The sequence below is a fragment of the Barbus barbus genome (assembly GCF_936440315.1).
Source record: "Barbus barbus genome assembly, chromosome: 39".
Classification (NCBI taxonomy): Eukaryota; Metazoa; Chordata; class Actinopteri; order Cypriniformes; family Cyprinidae; genus Barbus; species Barbus barbus.
The window spans coordinates 15,482,160-15,505,766 of record NC_136717.1 but is presented as its reverse complement, the minus strand read 5'-3'; the positions used below and the strand labels follow the sequence as shown (position 1 = coordinate 15,505,766).

General features: G+C 42.9%; 1 protein-coding gene across 1 annotated transcript in view; it reads right to left on the bottom strand.

Moving 5' to 3' along the window:
* The window catches only part of sox5 (SRY-box transcription factor 5), a 78,916-nt gene that overhangs the window by 10,270 nt on the left and 45,039 nt on the right, over window positions 1-23,607 (bottom strand). The window contains exons 7-10 of the mRNA XM_079399601.1: window positions 14,109-14,235; window positions 11,847-11,932; window positions 4,986-5,135; window positions 1,588-1,759 (exon numbers count right to left, since the gene is read on the bottom strand). Of these exons, the coding sequence (XP_079255727.1) occupies window positions 1,588-1,759; window positions 4,986-5,135; window positions 11,847-11,932; window positions 14,109-14,235 (535 nt within the window). The remainder of the gene's footprint in view (window positions 1-1,587; window positions 1,760-4,985; window positions 5,136-11,846; window positions 11,933-14,108; window positions 14,236-23,607) is intronic.

Below are 23,607 nucleotides of genomic sequence, written 5' to 3'. Positions count from 1 at the left end.
GGCCTAATTTGGCCCATTCCGCAACATCTGCCTCCGAGCATATCAAAGATGTTTCCAACCATCTTTTCATGGCTATTATTTGTATTATTCTCAGCAGCTTAACCGCCCAAGCCGTTAGCCGCATCTGTTGGCTAGTGTATGTGTGTGGTGGAGCATTATCTTGCCAGGATAGATCTAACAAAGACCTATGCTAGATTATGAGTCTTTATCTGCCCTAATCCGGTCGCTAATGCTGGATAGTATGGATTAAATGCTTTCATTTGAAATGACAGAGTAGGGAACTCTTTTAAAAGTCATATTTCAGGAATCTGCTAAAGTGGCCACAGGTCACAGGGTGTGAGAGCCAGCACACTTCCTGACAGTCGATTTAATAGGGGGTAAAAAAAAATGTCTGGAGTGTTAATTGAGAGCACTGACCCCACTAAAGAGAGATGGTTATGAGATTCTTACATTTAAAATTACTTGTTTAAAGAAGAGATGACTATCAGCCTAATAACACAAAACATAAATAGTATATCACTTTTAACATTACAGTGACCTGAAGAGTGAAACTTTCTTTTTGGCTTCTGAGGAAAAGCAAGGGAGAGTGATGGCCGTAGAGGACACAGTCCTTGACAGCCCCTGTTGTGTTTCTGTGGTGACAGTGACACAAAAAGAAAGGGACGCATGGGGTCGGGCATGCTGGAAAGTCTCAGGACAGATGTCACTTAGCAAGGTCAAACAGATAAGACAGGTGGAGAACAAGGATGATGGAAAGATGAGGAAATTGCATAAAAAAGTTGAAATATAAATATACATCCAGATAAACACATTTTATGTGGGGCTCTGAATACGTCTTTGATATCACAATACTTCCTGACCCCTTAAAGATGTGCTCCAGATGGAATAATCATGGGACATACGGCACTTTCAAATTTAATGATCTAAAAGAACCGCTCGCTGCATCATGTTCTAAAGGATTCCAGTGAAAACTTTACTTCTTAATCCACTTTTTCAGAACAAAAAACATCTGGGCGGCAAATCCACTAATCTGCTATTAAATCCCAGGATTTGTTGAAAAACACTGCGATTACAGGGAAGACGTCTGAAATGGCTAACTGTTGTCAGGAGGGGAGGCACGGAGAGGGGAGAATATTGCTTTATTGTGTTATTAATGTATGTTGTTTGTGCTGTGGGTGGTAACAGAGTTGTATAAGAGGCTTGTCTAATCTCAGCGCCTGTCAGAAAGGCTTGTGTTGCTCTATTCAGCACCTCTAAACAACAGAAATAAACGCCGCTAAACCTTCCCATCCGCTGTCTCGCTCTCTTTCGCTTCCAAACACAGCTGCTTAACAAGCTCTCCCCCACCATTTAGACTAATAAATGTTTGACAATGTGCCCTTCAGGCAAAATTAAATTCTACAAACCTAAAAATGTAACATCAATTACCGTCTCATACAAGAGTCTGTGCCAGCAGAAGAACATATCCAGGGAGCAGGAAATGCTCTTGAGAGATACATTCAGGGCAATATGTAATAACATTAAGCAGGTTATGCTGCGATTTGTGTGTGTTTATTGAATTGCAATGAACTGTGGAGGTGTGGGTACCTATGGAGCTGAGTCTGGACGGTGGTCCTCCGATGCTGGAGGGGGCGCTGTGCTTCAGGGACCCGGGGCCCAGCTTCAGGGCAGGGACCTGTGGGGAAGCGGGGGAGGTGGGTGACTTGCTCTCGGATGCCTTAGGCTTGGACGACAGATTCAAGGGCTGAGCGCCCTCGTCCTGCAAAACAGCAACACGTTTGGCCTGGTGTGATTTTTCTCCTCAGAGACTTGGGATCCAATCAAATCTCCCAGCAGGGGTCAAATCAGCTGACCGCACGCCGAAATGTAGGTTTTCAGCAGATGCGGCCAGACCACAATGAAATGTAAGATTAATTGCGGTTGCGCTGGCCAGTTGCAAAACTTGCCGATATTGGATTGACGTTGCGCAATGCCATGGCCCAATAAACATGCAGCACACCCATGCTCAATCAAACAAGAGAACAGGGACAAAGCGAGCATACCATGTAAAGAAACATGCTTAAGTGAGAAGATTCACACACATTTACCAAACATGTTGCGCATTGAGAAGAAAAAAACACAAGCATACACACAAACACAGAATAACTAAGTATTCCATAAATATAAGCACAAATGATTATTTGATGCACACATTCCAGCTTCAGATGTTCACAGATGTCAAATAGACTCAATTACATAATAAACAAACAACACTGCCTCTGTGCCTCCAGGTTACCAGTGGTGGACTCTATCCATACGTGCAAATGACTAGTACCCAGATATCAACCCTGCTGACATTGTAATCACATCAGAGAAGGCACCATAGAGACAATTAGATCTCAGAACGGCAGATGCTGCCCTGTGCACATCATAAGAACTTTGCAATGGAGGCCTAAACCTGTCTTAATTGCCATTAAGACCTTAATGTCCTCACTATTGTTCTTAACAGTTTCACAGCTCCATATCGAAACCACATTAGACCTCAGACCTCCAGGGTCTAATGACCTCACCAGCCCTCGCTCAAGCCACAGCTGTCAATCATCTTTGCCTGGCAGAGTGAGTCTTAGGAATGTAGTATGCTCCGCATGCACTGCGGTGGGATCTTATATGTGCTAACATGGGGAGTGTAGCATCTGTACCGACACCTGTTTCTAGAGCCTTTCCGTCTGTCCTGAATGGCCAGAAACACAAAAGCATTTGCAGCAGCCATTGAGGACAACCACATCTCACAGAACTATAGTCTCTCTCCTCGTCTTGCCTCTGCAGTAGAATGAGCAGATATTCGCTCTCTTTCAGAGGCTGTAGGCAGCAAAGCATCATGCTAGGTTTTGGAACAGAGCTTCTGAGGTCTGGAGAGCTTGATTAAGACCTTTCCCTCACTGCTTGTGCTGTGATGGGCCGTAACAGGATTGTCCTCATTAGCGCTGTTCTCAATGGAAAGGGAACCAGTGGGATGTGGACTCCATCATAAGGGAGATACACAAAAGACCCTACTCAATGAGAACACTAAGACGCGATTGAGGAGAATACTGTATCATGACCCATATTGTGTCGGGTGTGTAGCGAGGCTGCATTGAAGAGGAAAACTGAATATTTATGACAGATAATGCCTGCCTCCCGCCCCGATGGTGGATTGTTCTTCGAGAAGCAAATCCTTGGGTGGGATGTTAGCCAAAGAGAATGTAGCTGGTGAGAGGAGAACTAATGAAGACTGGCAAAGCCGTGTGAGAGGAGGAAGGCTAGCTTTAAGATCCGTCATACATTTTATAGGAGGAGACAACTCAAATACAAAATGAATAAGCTTAAATCTCATATAAAATGAGATATAAGTCACTTAGAAATCCAAAACCTAAAAAAACCTGTAGAAATTAACAATAACATGTCAGTGCCAATAGTCTCGTGGTTAGTGCATCGACATAACAGCGTAACCGTAATCGATTCCCATCTCGAGGTCCTTTGCCGCTCCCCTCTCTCCTCCCAGTGCTTTCCTGTGATCTCTCTACAGTTCTATCTAAATAAAAAGCCCATAAAAATAACTTAAAAAAGAAATTAACAATAACATTGTGTCATTACTGGAAGCGATCGGTGTGTCGCAACAGCTTGAGGTTGTTTACACTGGAAGTGTCAAAGCTCAGAATGCTGACCAACCATACAATCTAGTTGTACGTATATATAGCAATTTCAAGAGAAATCCTAAAGCTAACTGTGGCAGCACTGAGCCCAAGTGTGTGAATCTGAGTAGGTCACAGAGTGAAAACTGTGATATAGTGACTCTGTGATGCACCTGAGTTGTGAGGCTTCCCCCGGGGGAAAGCACTTAAGCTTTGTACGCCTCAGTCCAACAGCTGTCTGACACATGGCACACGTCTTAAAATGAGAGAGTGGCAACTACCCCAGGGCAGCAACCCTGAAATATACATGCCTGCCCCTTCATGATGGAAAAAGCTTGAGAGAACAAACAAGAGAGTTGTGATTGAGGAAAAATTTGGAGAGGGAAACAGGAGGTTTGACTCCACTTTGAGATACTTGACAGGGAATATGAAAGAGACAGAAAAATATATTTAAGGAAAAGGTCATTTTCTCATGGCTCAGTAGCAATATAGGCCTAGCAGGTGCACGCGGCACTGCCAATTATCTGTATTATCCCTATCCCTCTTCTTTCTCTTCATTTATTTGGTCATGTGACAACAAAGGACCAAATGTTTGAGGAAACCAGCCTTCGTTATCCTTTGACACAGTGAGCTGCATGGGGCCAGGCCCAATCGATGGGGGCCGCCAAAGCTTTGCACTGAGATTGACAGAAGGAAACATATCCTGTACTCTTCCTCTATGCAACAGGCATGTGGTTGAGCTCCAGGTCTGTTCTCTTCTCTGTCCAAACAAGCATCGGGCTCAACCGTGGCTCAAGGCCGGAGAGAGAGCGGGCAACAGGCCTTCACACATGTTTATCCAGCCCTGGCCGCCCCACGGTCCAGCTATTGTACTGCTGAGCGGGACAGAATGGGCTTGCAGGGGTGTCCGGGCGTCTAGAATGACCAGCCCAGCAGGAGGGAAGAGAGGCCAGACAGGCTGCTTTTATTTCTGCCCTGCCTGATATTCATGGAGCTTTATTCCGCTCAGATAGCTCTGGCCTCCTGCTGCCACGCTGGCCGAAGGGAAAGATACCTGCTCAGAGCCTTATACACTATCGGAAAAAGCACAACACAGTGGTGGTAGCTAGACTTCGGGTTTGAGGACCAAGGACCTTCAGAAGCTGCCATAACAAAGCACTTAAAATGGAACAATGCAATGAGGCACGGAGAATTGAGGGCATAGTGCCAGCTTGTGCGAGTTATGGGTAATCAACCAAAAACAAACCATCAAAACCAGTACATACAAAGACTATTAGCTCTGGATGGTAAATGCAAGCAGTTGTTCCAGCCTAATACGCATCCACAAACACATACCTTGGGCTTTGGTGGCGGGGTGCTTCTGTTTTTCTCGCTCTGGCCGCTGGTGGGCGAGAGTGTTCCGGTTGCCAGGTTGGCCTGAGGCACTGTGCTGTGTTTGGCCCCCGGAGACACCTGCATGGCAGCTAGCTGAGCTGCATACAACTGCTGCTCAGAGACAGATAGAGATAGAAAGAGAAAGAGAGAGGACAGACAGAGGGAGAAAGGACAGAAGAGTGGATGAAGAAGAGAGAAAGGTCCATGAATAAATGAATACATAGAACGCACAAACAAACAAAAAGAGAAAAAAAAACAAGCTGGTTTGGCCATTAGTGGAGAGGGCTGATGGTTGTTTATGTGTGAGGGGACAGAGCTGTCACTTTATGTTCCACTATCCGGCCTCAAGGGGCTACGCTAACAGCTAGCAGACGCCTGAGTGAGACGTGTCCCCGCCAAGGTGCATCCTGGGAAAAAACACACTCACCATAAGGGTCATATTCACTAAGGAAAGACTGAAAAAGTGCCTCTCAAGGTGAAAAACTGGTGAATGTGTTTATGTAAACAGAGAAGTTGTGAATCTCTGCCACTGGGAGTGGAAACAAACGCTGGACCACCCGTTGATTCTTTTACTCTTGTTTAAGAATGCTCACCAGGACAGGAGGACCCATGAGAAAGCGCTCTTAAAACTCGAAAACATATGTGCCAGCATGATTCAATGAAATGCAGCATACTGCCATTTGACAGAATAAACAAACATTTTGCTCCTTTCTTTTCTATTGTTTAAAATGTTTTCATTAGTGGCCAATATATTGGCTGATCTTAAAAATGACAATATGATTTTTGACAATTTATTGTCATGCATATCTACGTACATATCAATATTCTATTGGCTTATCAGGTCTTTAGATATGGATATCTGCATTACCCTTCAAACAAACAAGTATTTGTCAACCTCAAACAATAACATATCAGAGCTCATTGATGTGCTCCTCAACAATGTATTTGTGGACCACAGCAAATGTTTCTACGGTAACAGGCAGACAGTACAGCGGCTGGACATCACGTAAAACATATTCCCGAAGCTGTTTGTACAATTCCTGCAATAAGTGTGTTTGTGTGGCTTTCATGTGCAATTTTGTGGACTTTGAGGAAAGCTAAGAATGAAGAGAGAGAGAGCGAGGGGGCTTTTATTGTATTTGTGGGAAAAGATGAGGAACCAAATCTGTGTTTACAGTAGCAGCAGAGACGGGCTGTTTTTTAAATTGTATTTTTCTCTTTAAGGTTTGGAAGCGAGTGGCTGTTTGTGAGTAAAACTTCCGTCCTTCTGTTCGTCTCTGGCTGCCAGCCACCAGCAGGAAACAAAGACTGGTTTATGTAAATGTCCATGGCAGTTCTTTCTCTCTCTCAACCTCGACAGCACATTCTCCACAATCTTCTGTCGGCTGTATCTGCTAGAATTAAATATTTCTATCAGATGAGAACACACAGAGATTAACACACCATCATGCTGAGAGACATATCTCCACACAGAACACTCACACTGGCTTTTATCTGCCTAAATTTGCACCTCAGAGAGCTAATAAATATTATAAGTACTGATTTTTCCTTCAATTACAGGACACTGCTTTATTAACTGTATGCCTAAAAGTAGGGGCACATCGATATCTAAAAAATCTCTGATATGTATTTAATTATATTTATGTCCAATATGATGGACAATATTAATCAACACTGTTTCATCTTTGGTTTTTCAATGTCTACAGTAAGTAAAATTAGACATTTTAGAGACCTTGCATAGAAACAATATGCTGTTTAAATGGAATTTTTAAACACTATTGGAATATTCAAATTATTCCAACACTAAACTGTATAGTTGACTTTTGTCCTACAAAATTGATTCAATTTATTTCTTGTTTAACATCACAAAATAATCTCAGCTCAAATCTATACTTCTTGATGATAAGTAATGAGCGTGCCATTGTACAGTCAGTCGGTCATTATCTTTAAAATAAACATTCTAAGCATTTCTTCTATTTGTATTCCTCACTCTGGTTGTGCAGTACCTCAACACACACATTTTTCTGGGCTTTCTGATCAGGAGGTGACCTCAGTTGTGAGCTGTAGTCTGTGCAGGGGAGCAGGACATGAAATAAAGCTCTTGTTGGTCATTTCTGTTCAATTACTCCCACCATGGCCCCTGGTTGTGTGTGTGCCTGAGCGTGACATATGGTCCCTGTCGGAGCGTGCCCTGCCTGTGTGTGTGCGTGAGAGGGTGAGATGCTCCGTGTCCGGTCCACTGCATCAGACTGCTTTATTTTCTTTATTTTCTGCTTTATTACAGGGCCAGCTCTTGTCAGTCACAACCGCTAGACCGACACACACATACACTGCACTTCCAACAGGGGCTGCCACTGAACACGCTCAAAGCGCTGCCACCCCGTCGTCAGCGTGAGCAAACAGGAAGTGACAGCACAATGCCCCTTGAATGCCCACGGGCTCACGTATGCATACGCAGCGAGAATGGGGGATGAATGAGTGGCTGATCTCAAAAGTGGGGATGTAACAGAGGAATTTAAATGTCAGCCTTACGTAAAAACACACACACAGAGGTGCTGAATGGGGGAGGGTGTATCTGTGAGGGATTTGATAGGACTCTTGACTCCTTCAGTCAAGCTGCATCCTTTTGAACTCTTAAAGCTTCTCCCCTTACTTCTCTCACTCTCTCTCTTTGCTAATCCTCACAGAGGAGTCTTAGGACAGCTCTAATTCTCTAACTAGAACTCTGTGTGTGTGTTTAAAGGCGACAAAGGTAAGAAAACACACACCGTCAACACAGCGGAAGGAAACACAAGAAAGATCCCAATGGCAATGCCAGTCTGTGATGCTGCACCCGATTTCAGGCCTGTCCGATCTAGCAGGTCAGATGTGACTGCATTAAGTAGTGTGTGTGTGTTTGTACGTGTGTATATGCGGGGTGACGGGAGGAGATAGATTGGCATTTGCGCTTTAACTCGTAAGGCTGATTGGAGAGTATTAGTGTTGGTGACACATGTTTTAACAAAGCCACCCCCCATCCTTGCTAAGCCCCCATCCCCTCCCTGAGCGCAGGAAGACGGGCTGCTGTCAGCGCTATCCGTTGGAGTGGATCTGCGTGTCTTTATGTGGCTGAACAGACATCTCTCGCTCTCCAGTAATCCCCTGCTTTACTCAGATTATGAGCCTCTTTTCCCATCTTGCTTTGTTGTCAAAATGGAAGCAGTTCGGAGTGATCCTCTAAGCTATTGTCGTTTTGGTCACCGCTGGCTATTGTGCGTCTCATGCTTTTTTCTTTGTCATCATCAATTCTTCTTATTCTTGTTGTAATTTTTTTTTGTGCTAAACTAAACATTGGCTGTCGAGTTGTGTGCCATTTTGATTAGTGCGCCAGGCAGGATGAACTTCGACATGAGTTGCGTCTGACTGAAGCCGCTGCCAAGAAGTCTCCCTCCCTAAGTGTCAATTAGTGCTAAAGCTAGTGCTTACAAAAATACAAATTAAAATCTATTGTGAGGTAGGATAATTTTTTTCTCTTTTCTACTTAATTATTTTTTTCGGTTTGTCAGGGAAGAGACTCAGTCCTCAGTCCAGGTTTTAGCTCTGCTTGTGGGAAGCTTTGAGTCAAAATAACATTCCCATTGTGTGGTACACTGAGAATGTTGTGTAAGCTTATTATGTTGTAGTGCAGATAGGGCAAGCTGGACAGGATCAATCCAACCATGCTATCTATTAACAGTGTCACTGACCTCATCGAGCTTGGACAATGCCACCAGATCGCTATCTGGAAGGAATTGACTGTGCTTATCATTGTGAGCACACAAGTGCCTGTCAAAAAAATAAATCGCTGGGGGTTTGAACTACAAATGGAAATACAGGTATGTACTATTTCTTATGGCTGATAAAAGGCATTTAATAGTCTCCCTCTCGCTTTCTCTGCTCGTTCTGCTGTGTGCTGCAGTAATCCGGTGCAATATGGTCTAACATCTGCCTCTACATATGATGGCTGACCTCCTCATTGACCCACTTTATACCTCTTCAGTACTGCTGCTTACAGCTCATACCTTTCTACTCCTCCTTTTCTCATCTCTCCCTCTTTCTTTATTCCCACATTTTCATAGTCACTGTCCCTGAGACAAGACAATCCCTCAGCGTATATGTGTGTGGTTTTGGTGGGCTAAACAGGTTAATTTAGCTGGTAATAGAATATTAGGCCAGTGTGAACTGTGGCTGCAGTTGTGAAAAGTGTTTTTGTGGCCAGGTTTAAAGAACGCTGCAGTGACTAATGGCAAACACCTTGAAGATAGTGACCCTGATGCAATGACTTCCTCTCACTCAGACACACACACTTAAAGGTCTTGTTTAATGCCCATTGTGTAGGTGAGCAGTCTCACACAGATGTGTCTTTGTTCATCTGGCGATTGCAGGTGTGTTGAAACATAATCTAAAGACAATTTCTCTGAATACTCGACATGCACACTACATAGGATGCAAGAAGCAAATGACAATGTAATAAAGTTAAATGACTGCACTACAAATTATAATCAACATGTCTACACTGCAGGTGACAGAATGCATTATGTTTTCGGTTGACATATACACTATATTGCCAAAAGTATTGGGTCACCCCCTTCTAAAGAACATGTTTGACTACTTTAGTATTTTCTATGAGTCCAAATTTTAATGTTAAAGCATATAATGATATTCTACGGAACTGTGTGCTTCTAATTTTATAGCAACAGTTTGGACAGGACCCTTTTCTAGTCTAACATGACAGTGCCTCTGTGTATAAGGCACGGTTCAAAAAGACATGATTGATTCAGTCAGTGTGGAAGAACTTGACTGGTCTGCAGAAAGGCAAGTCCTAATCCCAGCTGACTCCTCTGGTGTGACTTTATATGCAGACCTTGAGCCAAAAACTCATCATCACCACTGTCATGTTAGAATAGAAAAGGGTCCTGTCAAAACTGTTGCTATAATATAGTTGTACTCATATAAATTACTAAAGTAGTAATTCTAGTGAACATGTTCACTAGAAGGGGGTGACCCAATTCTTTTGGCAATATAGTGTATATATATATATATATATATATATATATATATATGTATGTATGTATGTATATACTATATACACATATATATATATATGTATGTATGTATGTATATGTATATATTTAAGCATTCCCCTAGCTCGAACGGTATGATGCTAGAAAGGCCATGGGTTTGATTCCCAGGAAATCCAAACTGATAGAATCTTAAACGCAATGTCTGCCAAATGCATAAATGCAAATGTAAATAGTATTGTAGTATTTCTAGTCTTGCAAGCCAGATTCGTACCCACATTGAAAGTGTGAGCTCATTGGGCTAAGTGCGTGAACCACTGAACAATGGCTTGTGGAGTGACCAAAGCAAATATTTTGGGCCTCTCATCGAGTTGGGGGGTCTAAAGATGAGACGCGCAGACGCGCCAATTGTCCCAGAGGAAATCCAACGTGCTTCTGTCGAGACATCTGTATTTAGGTTAGCCTTAGTAAATAATTTTCTTTGTGACAAAGCTGTAATCTCTCTCTCTGTGAGTGTGTGTGTGTGTTGCAAGGGAGATTTGAGGCTGGAATGAGAGAACAGTGGCATTGGATGTTGTTGTTTCTTTTTTTCCAGTTGTTTTTCTGGTGAAATCCAATTGTGCCTGACAAAGCTGTTCAATCTGGGATTTTTTTGAATCTTAACACGAAGGAACATATGGAGACGAGCTCTGAAGCAGATAAAATCAGACGGGACAAGATTCTCGCAGTAAGCCAGTCATACGGAGCACAGCGGGGTGAGTGCACAGACAGCGACGGTAAAAAAAAAAAAAAAAATCCTGTTTTATTACCTGTTATCCAGAGGGCACCTGGGAATACCACCTGTTTCGGTGCAAGCACGTATGTGTGAGATCCGTTTATACCTCTTACATATGCTTAATCTGTGATACAGATGTGCAGGTCGGTATATATCTTTGCATGTGTGTACGGATGTGCAAATCCCTGTTAAAATTCACTCTATTGTGCATCTATTTTTGCTGATAGTGAGTTTGGCCTCTTAGTCAGGCACTTTAATGCCTGAGGGAGGTAACAGAGAGGAAGGGCCAGTCCCAGACCATGTGGGCCCCCAGGTTAATGCATCTCAAACAGCCAGGCTCTTAACCTGGTGACAAGGGGTTCAATGCAGCCCGTCCATACTGGGCCAGAGTGAGTCGGAATACAATATTCTTACACAAACACAGTGTTGTAGCAGATGTGCACCTCTATTCCCCCTCATCAGTGTGATTTATGCTCTTCACCCCTCTCTTCTTCTCCTGCCAGAGACCAAACTAGGGAGGAAGAGGAGAAAGGACAGACGTGGAGATGCATGTTTACTGCGTTTTCCATTTCAGAGCAGCACAGTGAGGCTGCATTAGGGTTTGACTCTATTCAGACAGCCCATAATATCTTTTTGTGTTTGCTCTCTGTTCAGTGTCCCTCTGTGCTCTGTCCCCCTTAAAAACAGTTTCTATGGTACCCTTCACTCCACAGTGAACAATATCAGCACCCCAGAGCCAGCAGTGCGGCATTCTCTCTCTGGGCTCCGGCCCCTCACAAAGGCCCATTTCTATGGCAACTTGCAGTTGGCATGAGGAAAAGAGTTGAGGAGAACAGTGGGCATTGTTGTTCTCTATCGGGATCACAAAACAAAAAAGGGGGAAATAACGAGGGGAGAAAAAGAGATTTTGTTTGAAAGGTTGGGAAAAATGCACAGTCGCCACAGCAAAAGGACTGACACACACACAAGAACACGCAGAAACAAACAAAACCACAAGATGGACGTTACCTGCAGTTGAAGAGGGCCAAGGCCAGGCGTTGCCGCAGCAGCCGCTGCCATAGTCGTAGGGATTAGCTGTAAAGGGTAAGGGTCACCTGAGGAAGAGAGCATTATAGGCATGTCAGAATCTTTAGATTTTTTTTACACATCACCCATCCCTTTCATCTCCCCACACTTCTGCCCAGGCTCTGGGCCCCATCCCCCTCTCCTCTCCTTCGATGGAGCGACAGATTCACTGCTTTCTCTTCTGTCAGTAAAGACCTCCATTGTGAAGTCCCCCCCTCCATTCTAATGAAAGGCTGATTGTGTGGCTGCAGCTCTAATACCCCGAGCACAATAGCAGTTGAAGGCTAAGGCATGATAAGGAGAGGACGGTAATTAACGAGGTAACGTCAGCTCTCCGTCTCCTCGGGCCCCGCACAAGAGCCTCTGCGTTGGAGAGATGAATCATAACACGAGGAGTGAATAGCGAGAGTTATTAGCGTCCACCTGCAGATATGGGCTTTATAATTACACGACCGAGAGGTAAAGGTCAGTCCAGTTCGGCTAGAGGAGGCAGGGGGGGTTATCAGCATCACGCAGAAAAGGCCGGTGACATGAGAAACCATGAGTGTGCCCTCAAATCTTCAGCTTTTTTAGTTCAAAGTGTGACGAACAATGGAATGATGCTGGTTGAAAAGGGAGAAAGGTTGGGAGAGGTTGGAAGACAAGCTCTGAGAAAGAAGGGGAGAAGGTGCATCTGCTCATTATCCAGATAGACGGTCTTAAAATATATCAGGTAAGTGACAGCATAATTCTGTTATTCTTGAATCAATGATTTTTTGTATTTTGTGTGTTTTGAAGCCATGATATCCCACCATTCTGTGCATGCAGTTTGGCAGTTGGTGGAAAGAATAAAAATGGCATCTGATGAAAGTAAATTAATTAATACATTTATTCCATCTGAAATGTAACTTTAAAGTGCATGTAAATGCACTTGTTGATTGGGCAGCAAGGCAGAAGACTTCACTTTTGGATGCTCCAGAGTCTCTGTACGAGGGGGTTTGTAGAGTAATCAGAGCTTGTCTCAGTAAGCAATAAGCCAGACGCTCCTATCAGTGGGTCCAAAACTTTTTTCCCATACACTCCTTCCCTCCCCCCAAAATACTCATCCGCTAGGTTAGAGATTGCCCTGGACCCGGTTCAAGGATGTATTCTGTGGAGATGTGTGTGTTTTGTCTTTTTTTCTCGTCTTTCTCTCAGTCCCTAAACAAATACAAATATTCCAGCTATTTTATGTCTCTCCCGGGTACAGCTGTAACAAAAGAGCAAAACTAAGGAAAGGAAACATGTTGCTGTTGGCGAGGAGGCAGCATCTTCAGACTGACTGGAAGAGCTCCGTGGCCTGGCTCCGGGGAGCAATGGGTGGGAACCAGTGTCCAAACCCTGCGACCAGAGGGATTTCATCCCCCTTTTTTCTGCTCTGGTTTTAAGGGGTTCAAACGATGGCTTCCTCCCTCGTGAGTAGGCACTGTAATGGTAACTAAATGACATGCGTAATTGAAATTTTGGGCAGGGTTTGATGGTGCTGCTGGCTGTAATTGAAATAGAGGGTGTATGGTTGGGAGAGATGGGGCCTTCGGGAGGAGGAAGAGGGGGGACTTGTTTGGGAAACTGTGAAGCGCAGTGGGCGGAGCTGGAGATGCGGACCAGTCCGTCTCACAAGGGAGATGTACATTCATGAGTGTGTATGAGTATGCAATCTATGTGATGTGTGTGTGCACGCGTACAGTTGGAGAGGAGTCGGAGGCGTGTGCGAGGCGTATTGGACGCGTGTTCTGGCGGCCGCCCGTGTTAATATGAAGAAACCTGGGGCAGGTCACTCTACCCCCCCGTGAGAGCGCGAGCGTTCTGCTGCTGCGCTGCTGGCACTTGCCGCCTCGTTTCTCGCGGTAAACAACACATTGCTTCACAGTTGGACTGCTATGGCCAAAAACACAAACCCCAGAGGAAGTTTTCTTTTTTTTTCCTTTTCCTACTTTTGAACAAGAAATACAGAGACACAAAAGCAAGTGAGTTTGTCTAGTCTGAGAGTCTGTCATGTGCGGGAGATGATGGCCATCAGTGGTGTTGGCTGATCTTAATAACACACCAGACAGGAGGGAGATGCTGCCCAACATTGGGTTGAAGACTCCGCTTTCAGCAATCTGGTTTGAAATCTCTAGTGTGAACAATAAACTGGACTGAAGTCTTTTTTACAACTCATCACTGAAATGCTGCTTTAATACTCACTGCAGCCTGGTTTGTAGTTGAACCCTGGAGGAAGTAGAAATCCTTGTTGTGCTGCAGCGGCCGCCAGAGTTCTCTGATCTGGAGGGAACACGGGTATCATCAGTGGAGGCAACTGACCCTGGACCTGCTGAAGAGATAGAAAGAAAACAATTAAGATGTTGGTCATAAACTAAGAGTCTAGCCAAAACAGGTCAACTATGAAGAAAATCCTTCAGACCACCCGCAGTTTGATCACTGACCAGCTGATGCCATATTGGACAAGAACTGGCATCATCCATTTCATATTTTCTTCACTTAAATGGTTTATAAATGCAGAACGACTTGTAGTTGGCTGCTTTGCATGTCAGTTAGACTTCCTGTCTAAATGGATGTTTTCTGGCTAGAATAATTTGCAAGACGGACTACCCTTTGTCTGGCCAGTTTACTCCTAGGGAGAGTTTAAACATGGTGCTTGTCCAGCAACTGTCACCTGAGGACAAGTGAGGTGTGGACGGGTGGCTCTTGGGATAGTTGGTCCCCTTGATTATTGTGATGTGAAGGAGCTTCTTCACGCTCTGACAACAGCTGGCCTCCATTTCTGCAGAGGACCATGCTCGGCAACTCGCCACACACCTCTTCACAAGGTTTCCAGGATTAAAAAAAGGAGGAAGGAGAAAAAAACAACACAAGCCAGAGACTTTGGCAAAGGGAGAGTCTTGAGACACACAGGCCCAAAGAAGAAGAGGACAGATGGTTCTATGACGAGAAAAGCACAAAAGCTCCAAAAGTGACATGCTCTGAGAGCAGAGGAGGTGCTTTATCACAGCAGTCGCATGTTAAGATGAACAGAGGCTGAGGGTTTTTGAATTCCTACCACAGAGCAATCATTCCTCTATTTTGGTTAACCACAAACGGCAGGCCTCCTGTTCCCAGATCAGGAAGCAGTGGCGTTTTATTGTTACATTTCGACAGGTCCCCCCACGGGCTGGTGCGGATCTAACTTCCAGTCCTAATTGGACATATGCTCCTCTGGTTCTGCCTGTGTCTCCTCACCGTGAGCTACAGTTCTGTGGCCACAGTAGCGTGTGCTAGCCAATGTGCAAGTGTGTGTTTGTGTTCTCCGGTGGTTTTGAGCAAGGAGTGTTTTGTGGCAAATTACAAGCATATGCTCTTCTCTTAAACGCATAGACATGTAAGCAAGTGTGTGTGGGTGCATATGGAATTAGAGGCTCGTGGATCTCCTCAAAGCGTTCGAACACACCGTCATGCTGTTCTCTATTCAATCAATGTAGCAAATAGCATTACCCACGCAGAGTAGGTGAGGCTGATATTGACATTTTCAGGCCAGTTAATGCAGTTTGATGCATCCAGTTGACATGCATCATGAATTAGAGAACAATAGGACTAAACTTTTTAGTTGTTTTCAACGGACATTTAAATTGATGGCCTTTGAATGGTTAACATAACCTGCAAAGCATCACTCACTTTGGCTGGGACCAGGAAAGCATGACGTGTTTAAAAGTAGAGGGCCGAAACAAAGAAGACTTAAGAAGAATAATGTTAGACTGGAACAAAGTACCTCAACTGTAGGGATTGGATAGGTTGCCATTAAACTAGTAATAGTTTAGTGAAACACTCAATTGCACCTAAACACTAATAGAAGAACTCCCTTCTTGTCTAACGCACATGAAAACTGTGGAGTATTCTAGAAAGCTTACGACAAAAGTGTCAACTCCAGCTGCAAGCTCTGTAAAGCTCTATTAATCAGCCAACAGCTGGCTGTGGAATTCCATACTGGCTCCTTGAACTCTCTGGTCGGAAGAATGGCTTACTTGAAAAGCTTTTAAAAACCTTTAGAAAACAGAGGAATCTGTCCAGTTAATTGGGTCTGAACGGGTTTTACAACCGATAAATGTCAAATGAGACAAAAATGCTCTCTATAGACTGGTTCTATAGCTCCATGATAGAAAAAAAACATAACAACTGTTTATCTATTTATACATAAAACATAAAAAATACAACTAGAACCTTAAAACTCCCCGCCTAATCGAAAAGTTTATGGCGAAAGAAAAAAAGGGAAAAAAACCTGTCAAGGATAAGAAGAGAGTGGCTAACTTTGCAACTTTCATAGTTGATATTAAAAGAGAGAGATAGAGGGTGAAAGAGAGCAAGAAATGCTGAAAGAAACAAACGGAAAGTGAAAAAGTGGAAAGTTGGCACCAAACAGTCAAAGCCTCTCGCCAGGCGGCACAGCTTGAACCTAAAGCTTTTTGAACATAATGAAGATGTGCAGATAATTAACATATGCAGTGTGAACAGGTTTGCTGGCACGGAGGAGAGAAAACTCTAAGGTAGAGCTATTATTAGGGAGTAATTTGCTCTAAGAAGTAAATGAGTGAAACAATAGCTGCCAGCATTGACAATATGGCTCACATCTGAGAATGTGCGCAAGAATGGTGGTTAAGAACGAGTCCCACCGCTAAAATCTGTTTCCAGCCATATGCTCCGGCAATTAAAGGCAGGCCTCAGTGACCTCGCGCTGAAGAGGGGACACATAGCCATATAACTAATAATTAATTTGCGCCTGGATAGCAGCGTTAGCACACATGCACTGTACTTGCAGACTGGCACTTAATATTAGCCCTGTGGACGTGGGCATAGGCCATTAACTTTTACAGAGTGCCTGCGATGACTGCCAGTCTGGTGCAGGCGTCAGTACGAAAAGACTGTCCCTGGTGAATACAATTGAAATTGTGCACACGCTCAAACAAACACGTGCGGACAATCCGCTTTTGCATTCATGGATCTACTTCCTGAGTCTCTTTATTAAGTGTCTCGGCTTATTATACACCTGGTTAAAAATTGATGACTGAAAAAGGAAGCTGTCGATGTTGTCTCATGTTCATGAGAGTGTTACTTCATGACTGTGGAATGTCACTTTAGGGTGTATTTATCAGGGCCCTAATAGAGCACAACAGGGGCCGACGTCACTTCTTTCAGCAGCTTTGGGTCTGGAAGTATTTTTCCCATTCATGTCCTCCATTGGGATTTCAACCAAACTGACAAGTTCTGAGATGAATGGCAAAATTAAAAATTTTTATTTATAAAACTGTTTTAGCAATAAGTATTAAACGTTTATAAAAAATATAGTGCTGTTAATCGATTAAAAAATTTAATCGCGATAAACAGTCCTGGACTGTGATTAATCATGTTTAATCGCAAATTTAAAATACTAGGATTTACCTGTAAATGTGTTGAAATAAAGGAATGCATGACAAACTAGTTTAAGGAAAAAGAACCTTTCACATCTCCGCAAAGTATGAGACATAATCCTTATTATTCTTTTGTTTTTATTCAGCCATTTTCAGCCTTTATACTGGCAATAAAACGTTTACCAAGCCACATCGCTTCAATCCCAGTACACATTTACCCAACTATTTCTAAATAAATGCAACAAAACATTTTCTTGCGACCTTACATGATTATGATAAAATGCATTATGAAGAAGAATTGGACCTGTTCTGCAGGTGCATTAGAGCTAACATTAGCATCATGCTACATAAGACAATTTATGAGATTAATAGTACACTTTAACTCAGAACTCACTTTAAACCACCATCGAGTGTTTATAATAACTTACTTTTGCGATCACATGTGTACACATACACATACACTTTGGGCGGCCATGGAACATTATAAAAGTAGCCCAAAAAAACGCAACCCACGGCTCTGTAATTTTTCCCACAACTGTATTCAAAATAGCCCAAATGTGTGGGAAAACCATGACCCTGGCAACACTGGCTCGCTGTACCCTTATCAAATATGAGTATACATATCTCTTGCGTACTGTCGCTCTCTCTCTTTCTCTCTCTCTCGGACACTCTCGCTCTCTCCGCATTCGCTTAATTATGAGGCGCGTCTAGCCCGGTGCCTCATAATCACGCAATCCCTGCATCCCAATGTGCATACTATTCACCCTATCTGCCCTAAATAGTATTACAAATTACTAAAATCACATGGAATTTAGGATGGATAGTGTGCTAAATTCTTTTCACAGTTCTCCACAGTAAAGTGAAATGATTCATCTTATTGTTGGATTCAAGGTAGATTTTACTTTGATCAGGATTATGTGTAGTGTAGCTATAGACCAGAAATTTTGGAAATTAAATTTGGGAAATTATTAGCTAATCTTAACTCTTACAGTAGGTTTGTTTTTATATAGAACCTTTAAAAGTGAAATATTCGATGGAGAAAAAAAACTGAATCTGATCAAAGTCGAGACCAATAAAGAGTTGCACTGAGGTCACATGACTGATGCCTGATCTCTCTTTTCCATGCCCGATCGCGGTTTCCAGACAAATGTGGCATTTTTGAACCCCACCAAAACAACAACCCTGCTCTTTCCAATTGCAAACGCATGTCCATTTTCTCACTCATGTCCTTCGTTCTTTTTTTCCAAGTATGCCTCTCATTTTTTTCCAGCGAACGGTCTTTTTCTGTGAGCCAAGGGCACCTTTGGCTGATTAGCGGCTAATGAAATTGAGTGGCGAGCCTGTGTCTGCACAGCCAGCCTTTTATTAGGCCCCCATTAGGTGTGAGTGCAGGAGGTGCGTCAGCCGCCCGCTGTAGGTGGGCATAACGCAGCGCCCATCTGCTCCTCTGCCTGTGTGTCCTTCCTCAAATAGCTCCCATTAGCAGCCAACCACCGGGCTGAGAGAAGCCTTCCCCACACACTCAAACACACCAAGACACGCATACACAGGCACAAACCAGGCTGTTATATGCTGCTCAGGGCCAGTCGCTTAGGTAACACACAGTTGTTCTGCACTTGGAGAGGAAGTAGAGGTGGAAATGGACACGTATAACACTTTGTATCTGCTAATTTCCTTCCTTTTGGCTTCCTTGTTGAACATATAGCACTTTGGAGAATTTTCTGCGCATGCCTTCTTTTAAGGTTGAATTTCCCTCATCATTCTCTCTCTCACTCAATGTCTTGTTGATCCTGTGGCCCAAATCTTTACTTACAAATAATAGTTGAATGAGCATGTTAGACATGTCTGTCTAGCACACTCTCTCCCTTGCTGTTTTCTTTCCAGGAAAACTGAACATTCCCACAATCAGAACATGCACACAGACACAAATATTCCTTATTGTCTGTCCAAAAGTCAATCTTTTAAGGTCGACTTAGAGATGCCACAAAGATATAGGTTGAACATGCAATTTTGTTACTTTCAATTTCTACTTCAAGTTGAATATACTGATAATTGTACACACTAAGGTGCTTACATTTTTATAATAAACAATTGATAATGCTAATTGTGCAGAAATGACATAATCTTTAGTAAATTTAAATGCCACCTGTAATGTGACCCTGGACCACAAAACCAGTCTTAAGTGTCATTTTTTCAAAATTGAGATTTGTACATCATCTGAAAGCTTTCCATTGATGTATGGCTTGTTAGGATCGGACAATATTTTGCTGAGATACAACTATTTGAAAATCTGGAATCTGAGGGTGCAAAAAAAATCGCCTTTAAAGTTGTCCAAATTAAGTTCTTAGCAATGCATTTTACTTATCAAAAATTAAGTTTTGATATATTTACGGTAAGAAATTTACTAAATATCTTCATGGAACACGATCTTTACTTAATGTGCTAATGATTCTTGGCATAAAAGAAAAATCGATAAATTTGACCCATGTAGTGTATTTTTGGCTATTGCTACAAATATACCCCAGTGACTTAAGACCTCTTTTCCCCAGACATGTCCTCTTTTTGGACCTACAAAAAATGTGTCCGGCCAGGATTTCTTAATCGCCCAAAATGTCCGGGATGCCGCCTGCTCCAGCAACATGTGTTTCGCTCCCGCGATTTTCAGGTCCACTCCTTTAAACATTTTAATATTGTATATAATTTTGGCGCATCAGGGAGCCACTATCTGTATGCGGTGTATTTAAATATTTTTGAATGAGCATTTGCGCTGTTTACTTTCACTTTCGATTTCGCAATCACACGCACTCTTTGTTAAGGGAGCACATCTTACAAGATCAGATATTTGTCAATGAGCTCAGGATTTGTTGAGCAGCAAATACTCAAGCATGGTCTTGTCAGTCATCTCTCCTTATTCTCGACCTGTGATCAGTCAAATCTGACTCCTGCAGCTCGTGTTGGATGCAGAGTTTCCAAGTGCGCATTTATTCCACAGAATTGGGCTACTTTTAAACTATTGCCATGGGTTGATTTTCCCTAGTGGGTTAAAGGTTTGAAATATTGCATAAATTACATTTGACTGAAATGCTTATATTGAAACATTTTGCATTCTACCTATAATAAAACTTTCATGGACTTTTACATTAACTGTTCCCTCCTGGTGGAATGACCTGCCCAACTCAATCCAAGCAGTTGAGTCCTTAATATTTTCAAGAAATGGCTGAAAACACTCTCTTTCATCTTCATTTGACCCTCTAACTCTAGCACTCTCTATTCTAATGCTAATTCTAATTTGATCTGCTTTTTTTTATAAAAAAAAACTTCTAAAAGACTTCTAAAAGACCCTCTAACATCTTCTAACTACTTGTTTTATTTATAAAGAAAAAAGAGCCTCTTAACACTAGCATTCTCTATTCTTTCTCTATTCTCTACTTATTTTCTTGTTATTTATTATAAATAATGACCTTCTAACACTAGCATTATCTGTTCTTTTTCTATTCTATCTACTTGTCTTTTTATTTATTATAAAAGTAAAATAAGCAAACAAACAAAAAAACCCTTGCTACGTATACTGTTAGACAAAGCCCCACCCATGTCCCCGCCCCCTACTGTCCTCTTTTTGGAAAACTAAAACATGGCCACCCTATGTAAAGTGAGTCCTCATATCAGTTGGGAACATGTGTTGAGAGACTCCCCCACCGTCATCCGCAGTGCTGCACAAAGACCAGTTCACACAACCAGTGCGGCCACTTCATGCAGGAAAAACACCAATTACATTCATTTAGGTGTAATGAGAAAAATTAAACAATTACACAGCCAATTGGGTTAGCCGCTCCTGTGCACAGGACCTGGTCTAACTTTGATGCGCTAACGCTCCTGTTGTCTTTTTTTCTCTACAACCTTCTTTTTAACTCTCATTCCGTGGGAAAATGGATTTACAATCTCAAGGAGGCACTGACGCTCAGCAAATGAGTCTGATTGAGTTAGGAAGCGATCATGCTGTGTTTGACGTGTAAGCTACTGTCGTGGAAGCTCTTTATTAGGTTAGTTTTCTCGAAATGTAGGTTGACTCTAATATGTGTTTTATAAGCAGCCACCAGTTTCTGTCGCCACCGTGTCTGAAGACTTAAACTAGTTAGTTAGCAAAAATATGCGACAACAGTGTTTGTTTTTTTAGCCACGGCTAATGCCGTCATGCTAAATGGCTGACGTTCGACGTCAAATTAGCCAGCGTAAACAGCTCCTCATCGGAGGTCTGGCTACTTGTGTTAACTGCCACATTGACAGTGGAGGAGCCTCACCTCAGCGCCTGCGCTGGGTAGAGGAAATTTTCTAATACCAGCGCGACGCCCTGCAGAGCCGGAGGAGGTGTGCTGAAAGGAGGCTGCTAATAAGAGAAAAGCGAACAGACAGCAGGAAAGTGTTACAGTACAGCGGCGCTCAGGAGGAGGCTGTACCAGTGGGCAGCTCCCAGCCACAGCGCCCACAGGTCTCTCTCAACTTTACACCTCTCGTTAAGCATGGAAATGCGTCATATGTATCCTGCATTTCATGCACGTGTGCCTCAAGCTTCTCGGCAGGTGTATTCTTTCATCCAAGAGCCTGTGTTCCTGGTTGGATAACCGTCAGGGGTCCTGCGAGGGACCCGTGAGGGGTCCTGAGTGGAGACACAGCTTTAATAAGAATGAAAGTGTGTGTATGCATGTTACCCCAAAGAGCCTAAAGAAGTGGCCCCACACTGAGAGGGATATATGTGTTAACTGTGTGTATTTCAGGAGAGAAGTAACTCTTCAAGGAGTTTTAAATGTGCTACAGGCCCTACAATTTAAAGTCAACATGAAATAGCACTGACAATCTATTTGACTTCTTTAATGTGACTCATATTTGAGTAAAAAAGATTATTTGATGAGGACAAGGGTTGGACTGCAGAAAAAAAAGTTACCAAAAAGAAAGCCAAAAAGAAAAATGTTGTTTTGAATTACATGCACTGAAGTACTGTTAAAAATAAATCCAGGAACATTTATTAAAAAGGCAAATAGGGTCACTTTTTATTTCGTGCTGACTTTAAAGCTTATTTTCCTTCTTCTGGAAGTGGAATCTGGCTTTTGACCTCAGTAACATCTTGCATTAAACTCTAAACATACTCTAAAAGTTCAGGACTGCTATATTTGTCTCTGACGCAAGTGTTTGCTCACAGTATGTTAGCAGCCTGTGTGTTAGACACAAGTCAAATGTGTGTTTTTAAGGAGGTGATTTAAGGCTAATATATGATTGGCCCATAACAAGGGTCTCCTCCTCTCGCCCCCCTCCGCCTCCTCCTTGTTGACTGTGAGAAACTCTTGTCCACTGGGCTGAATGGAGAAGTGCTTGTTTGGGAAAAGGTTGCAAAGTCATGGGAAAAAGAAGCTTTGTTTCTGTGAGCGACGAGCGGGGCTAGAGAAACCCAAGTGGACGTGTTTTGGGGACTGACGCACACACAGCTGCTACTGACACACATACAGACATGAGCTGATGCGGATTTTGAAATAGACACAGATAAGTCTCACATACACATGTTCAGGCTAAGCTGTGTAGTATGAATATGCACACACAAACAAACACAGCTGCAACACACACTCGCACTCACTCACACACGCACACACACACACACACACACACAGTCAGGCTAAAACAGAATGGCAGGGGTCCAGCGGACGGGAGTGATCTGTGTGTGTGTGTGTGTGAATAGTCTCAGTGTGATGTGGCTTCCTGGCCAAAACTGCCAGAGTCCCTCTCAAGGCTAAGTCTCATTTTATCAACCAAATTAGACTCATCTCATCTCCTCTTGCACACAAAGCCTTTATTCACTTCACACCTGCACACACAAAGCAGGCCAGTGTCTCTCTGCCCTATGTATAAGTCAGCTGGGACAAACCCATCAAAAAGTGTCTGTGTTTAGTTTTCTACAAGCTCCCTTACCAGCCATTAGGGCATTCCCTACACATTTTTTAAAAGATTAATTTAAATAATTTTTCAGTTTGCATGATTGCTATGTCTAAAAACTTATTGAGCTGCCTCTCTACTGCCCATATAGGTAGCTATCTTTTTAGGCAGCATATTAACCGAAATGGAATCTTGTGATTTAAAACGTGATTTGCTCTTCATAGGCAGCTACTTTGTGGACCATACAAACATACAAAGTAGCTGACATCCAATACTTTTGGGAAGTTAAATACAAGTATTTTGTCCTGCATTGTTGCATGCTATACTCCATGTAAAGCTATTTTTAAACAGTTAACAATTTCTTTTAGAATTATAATAAAGGTAGCTAT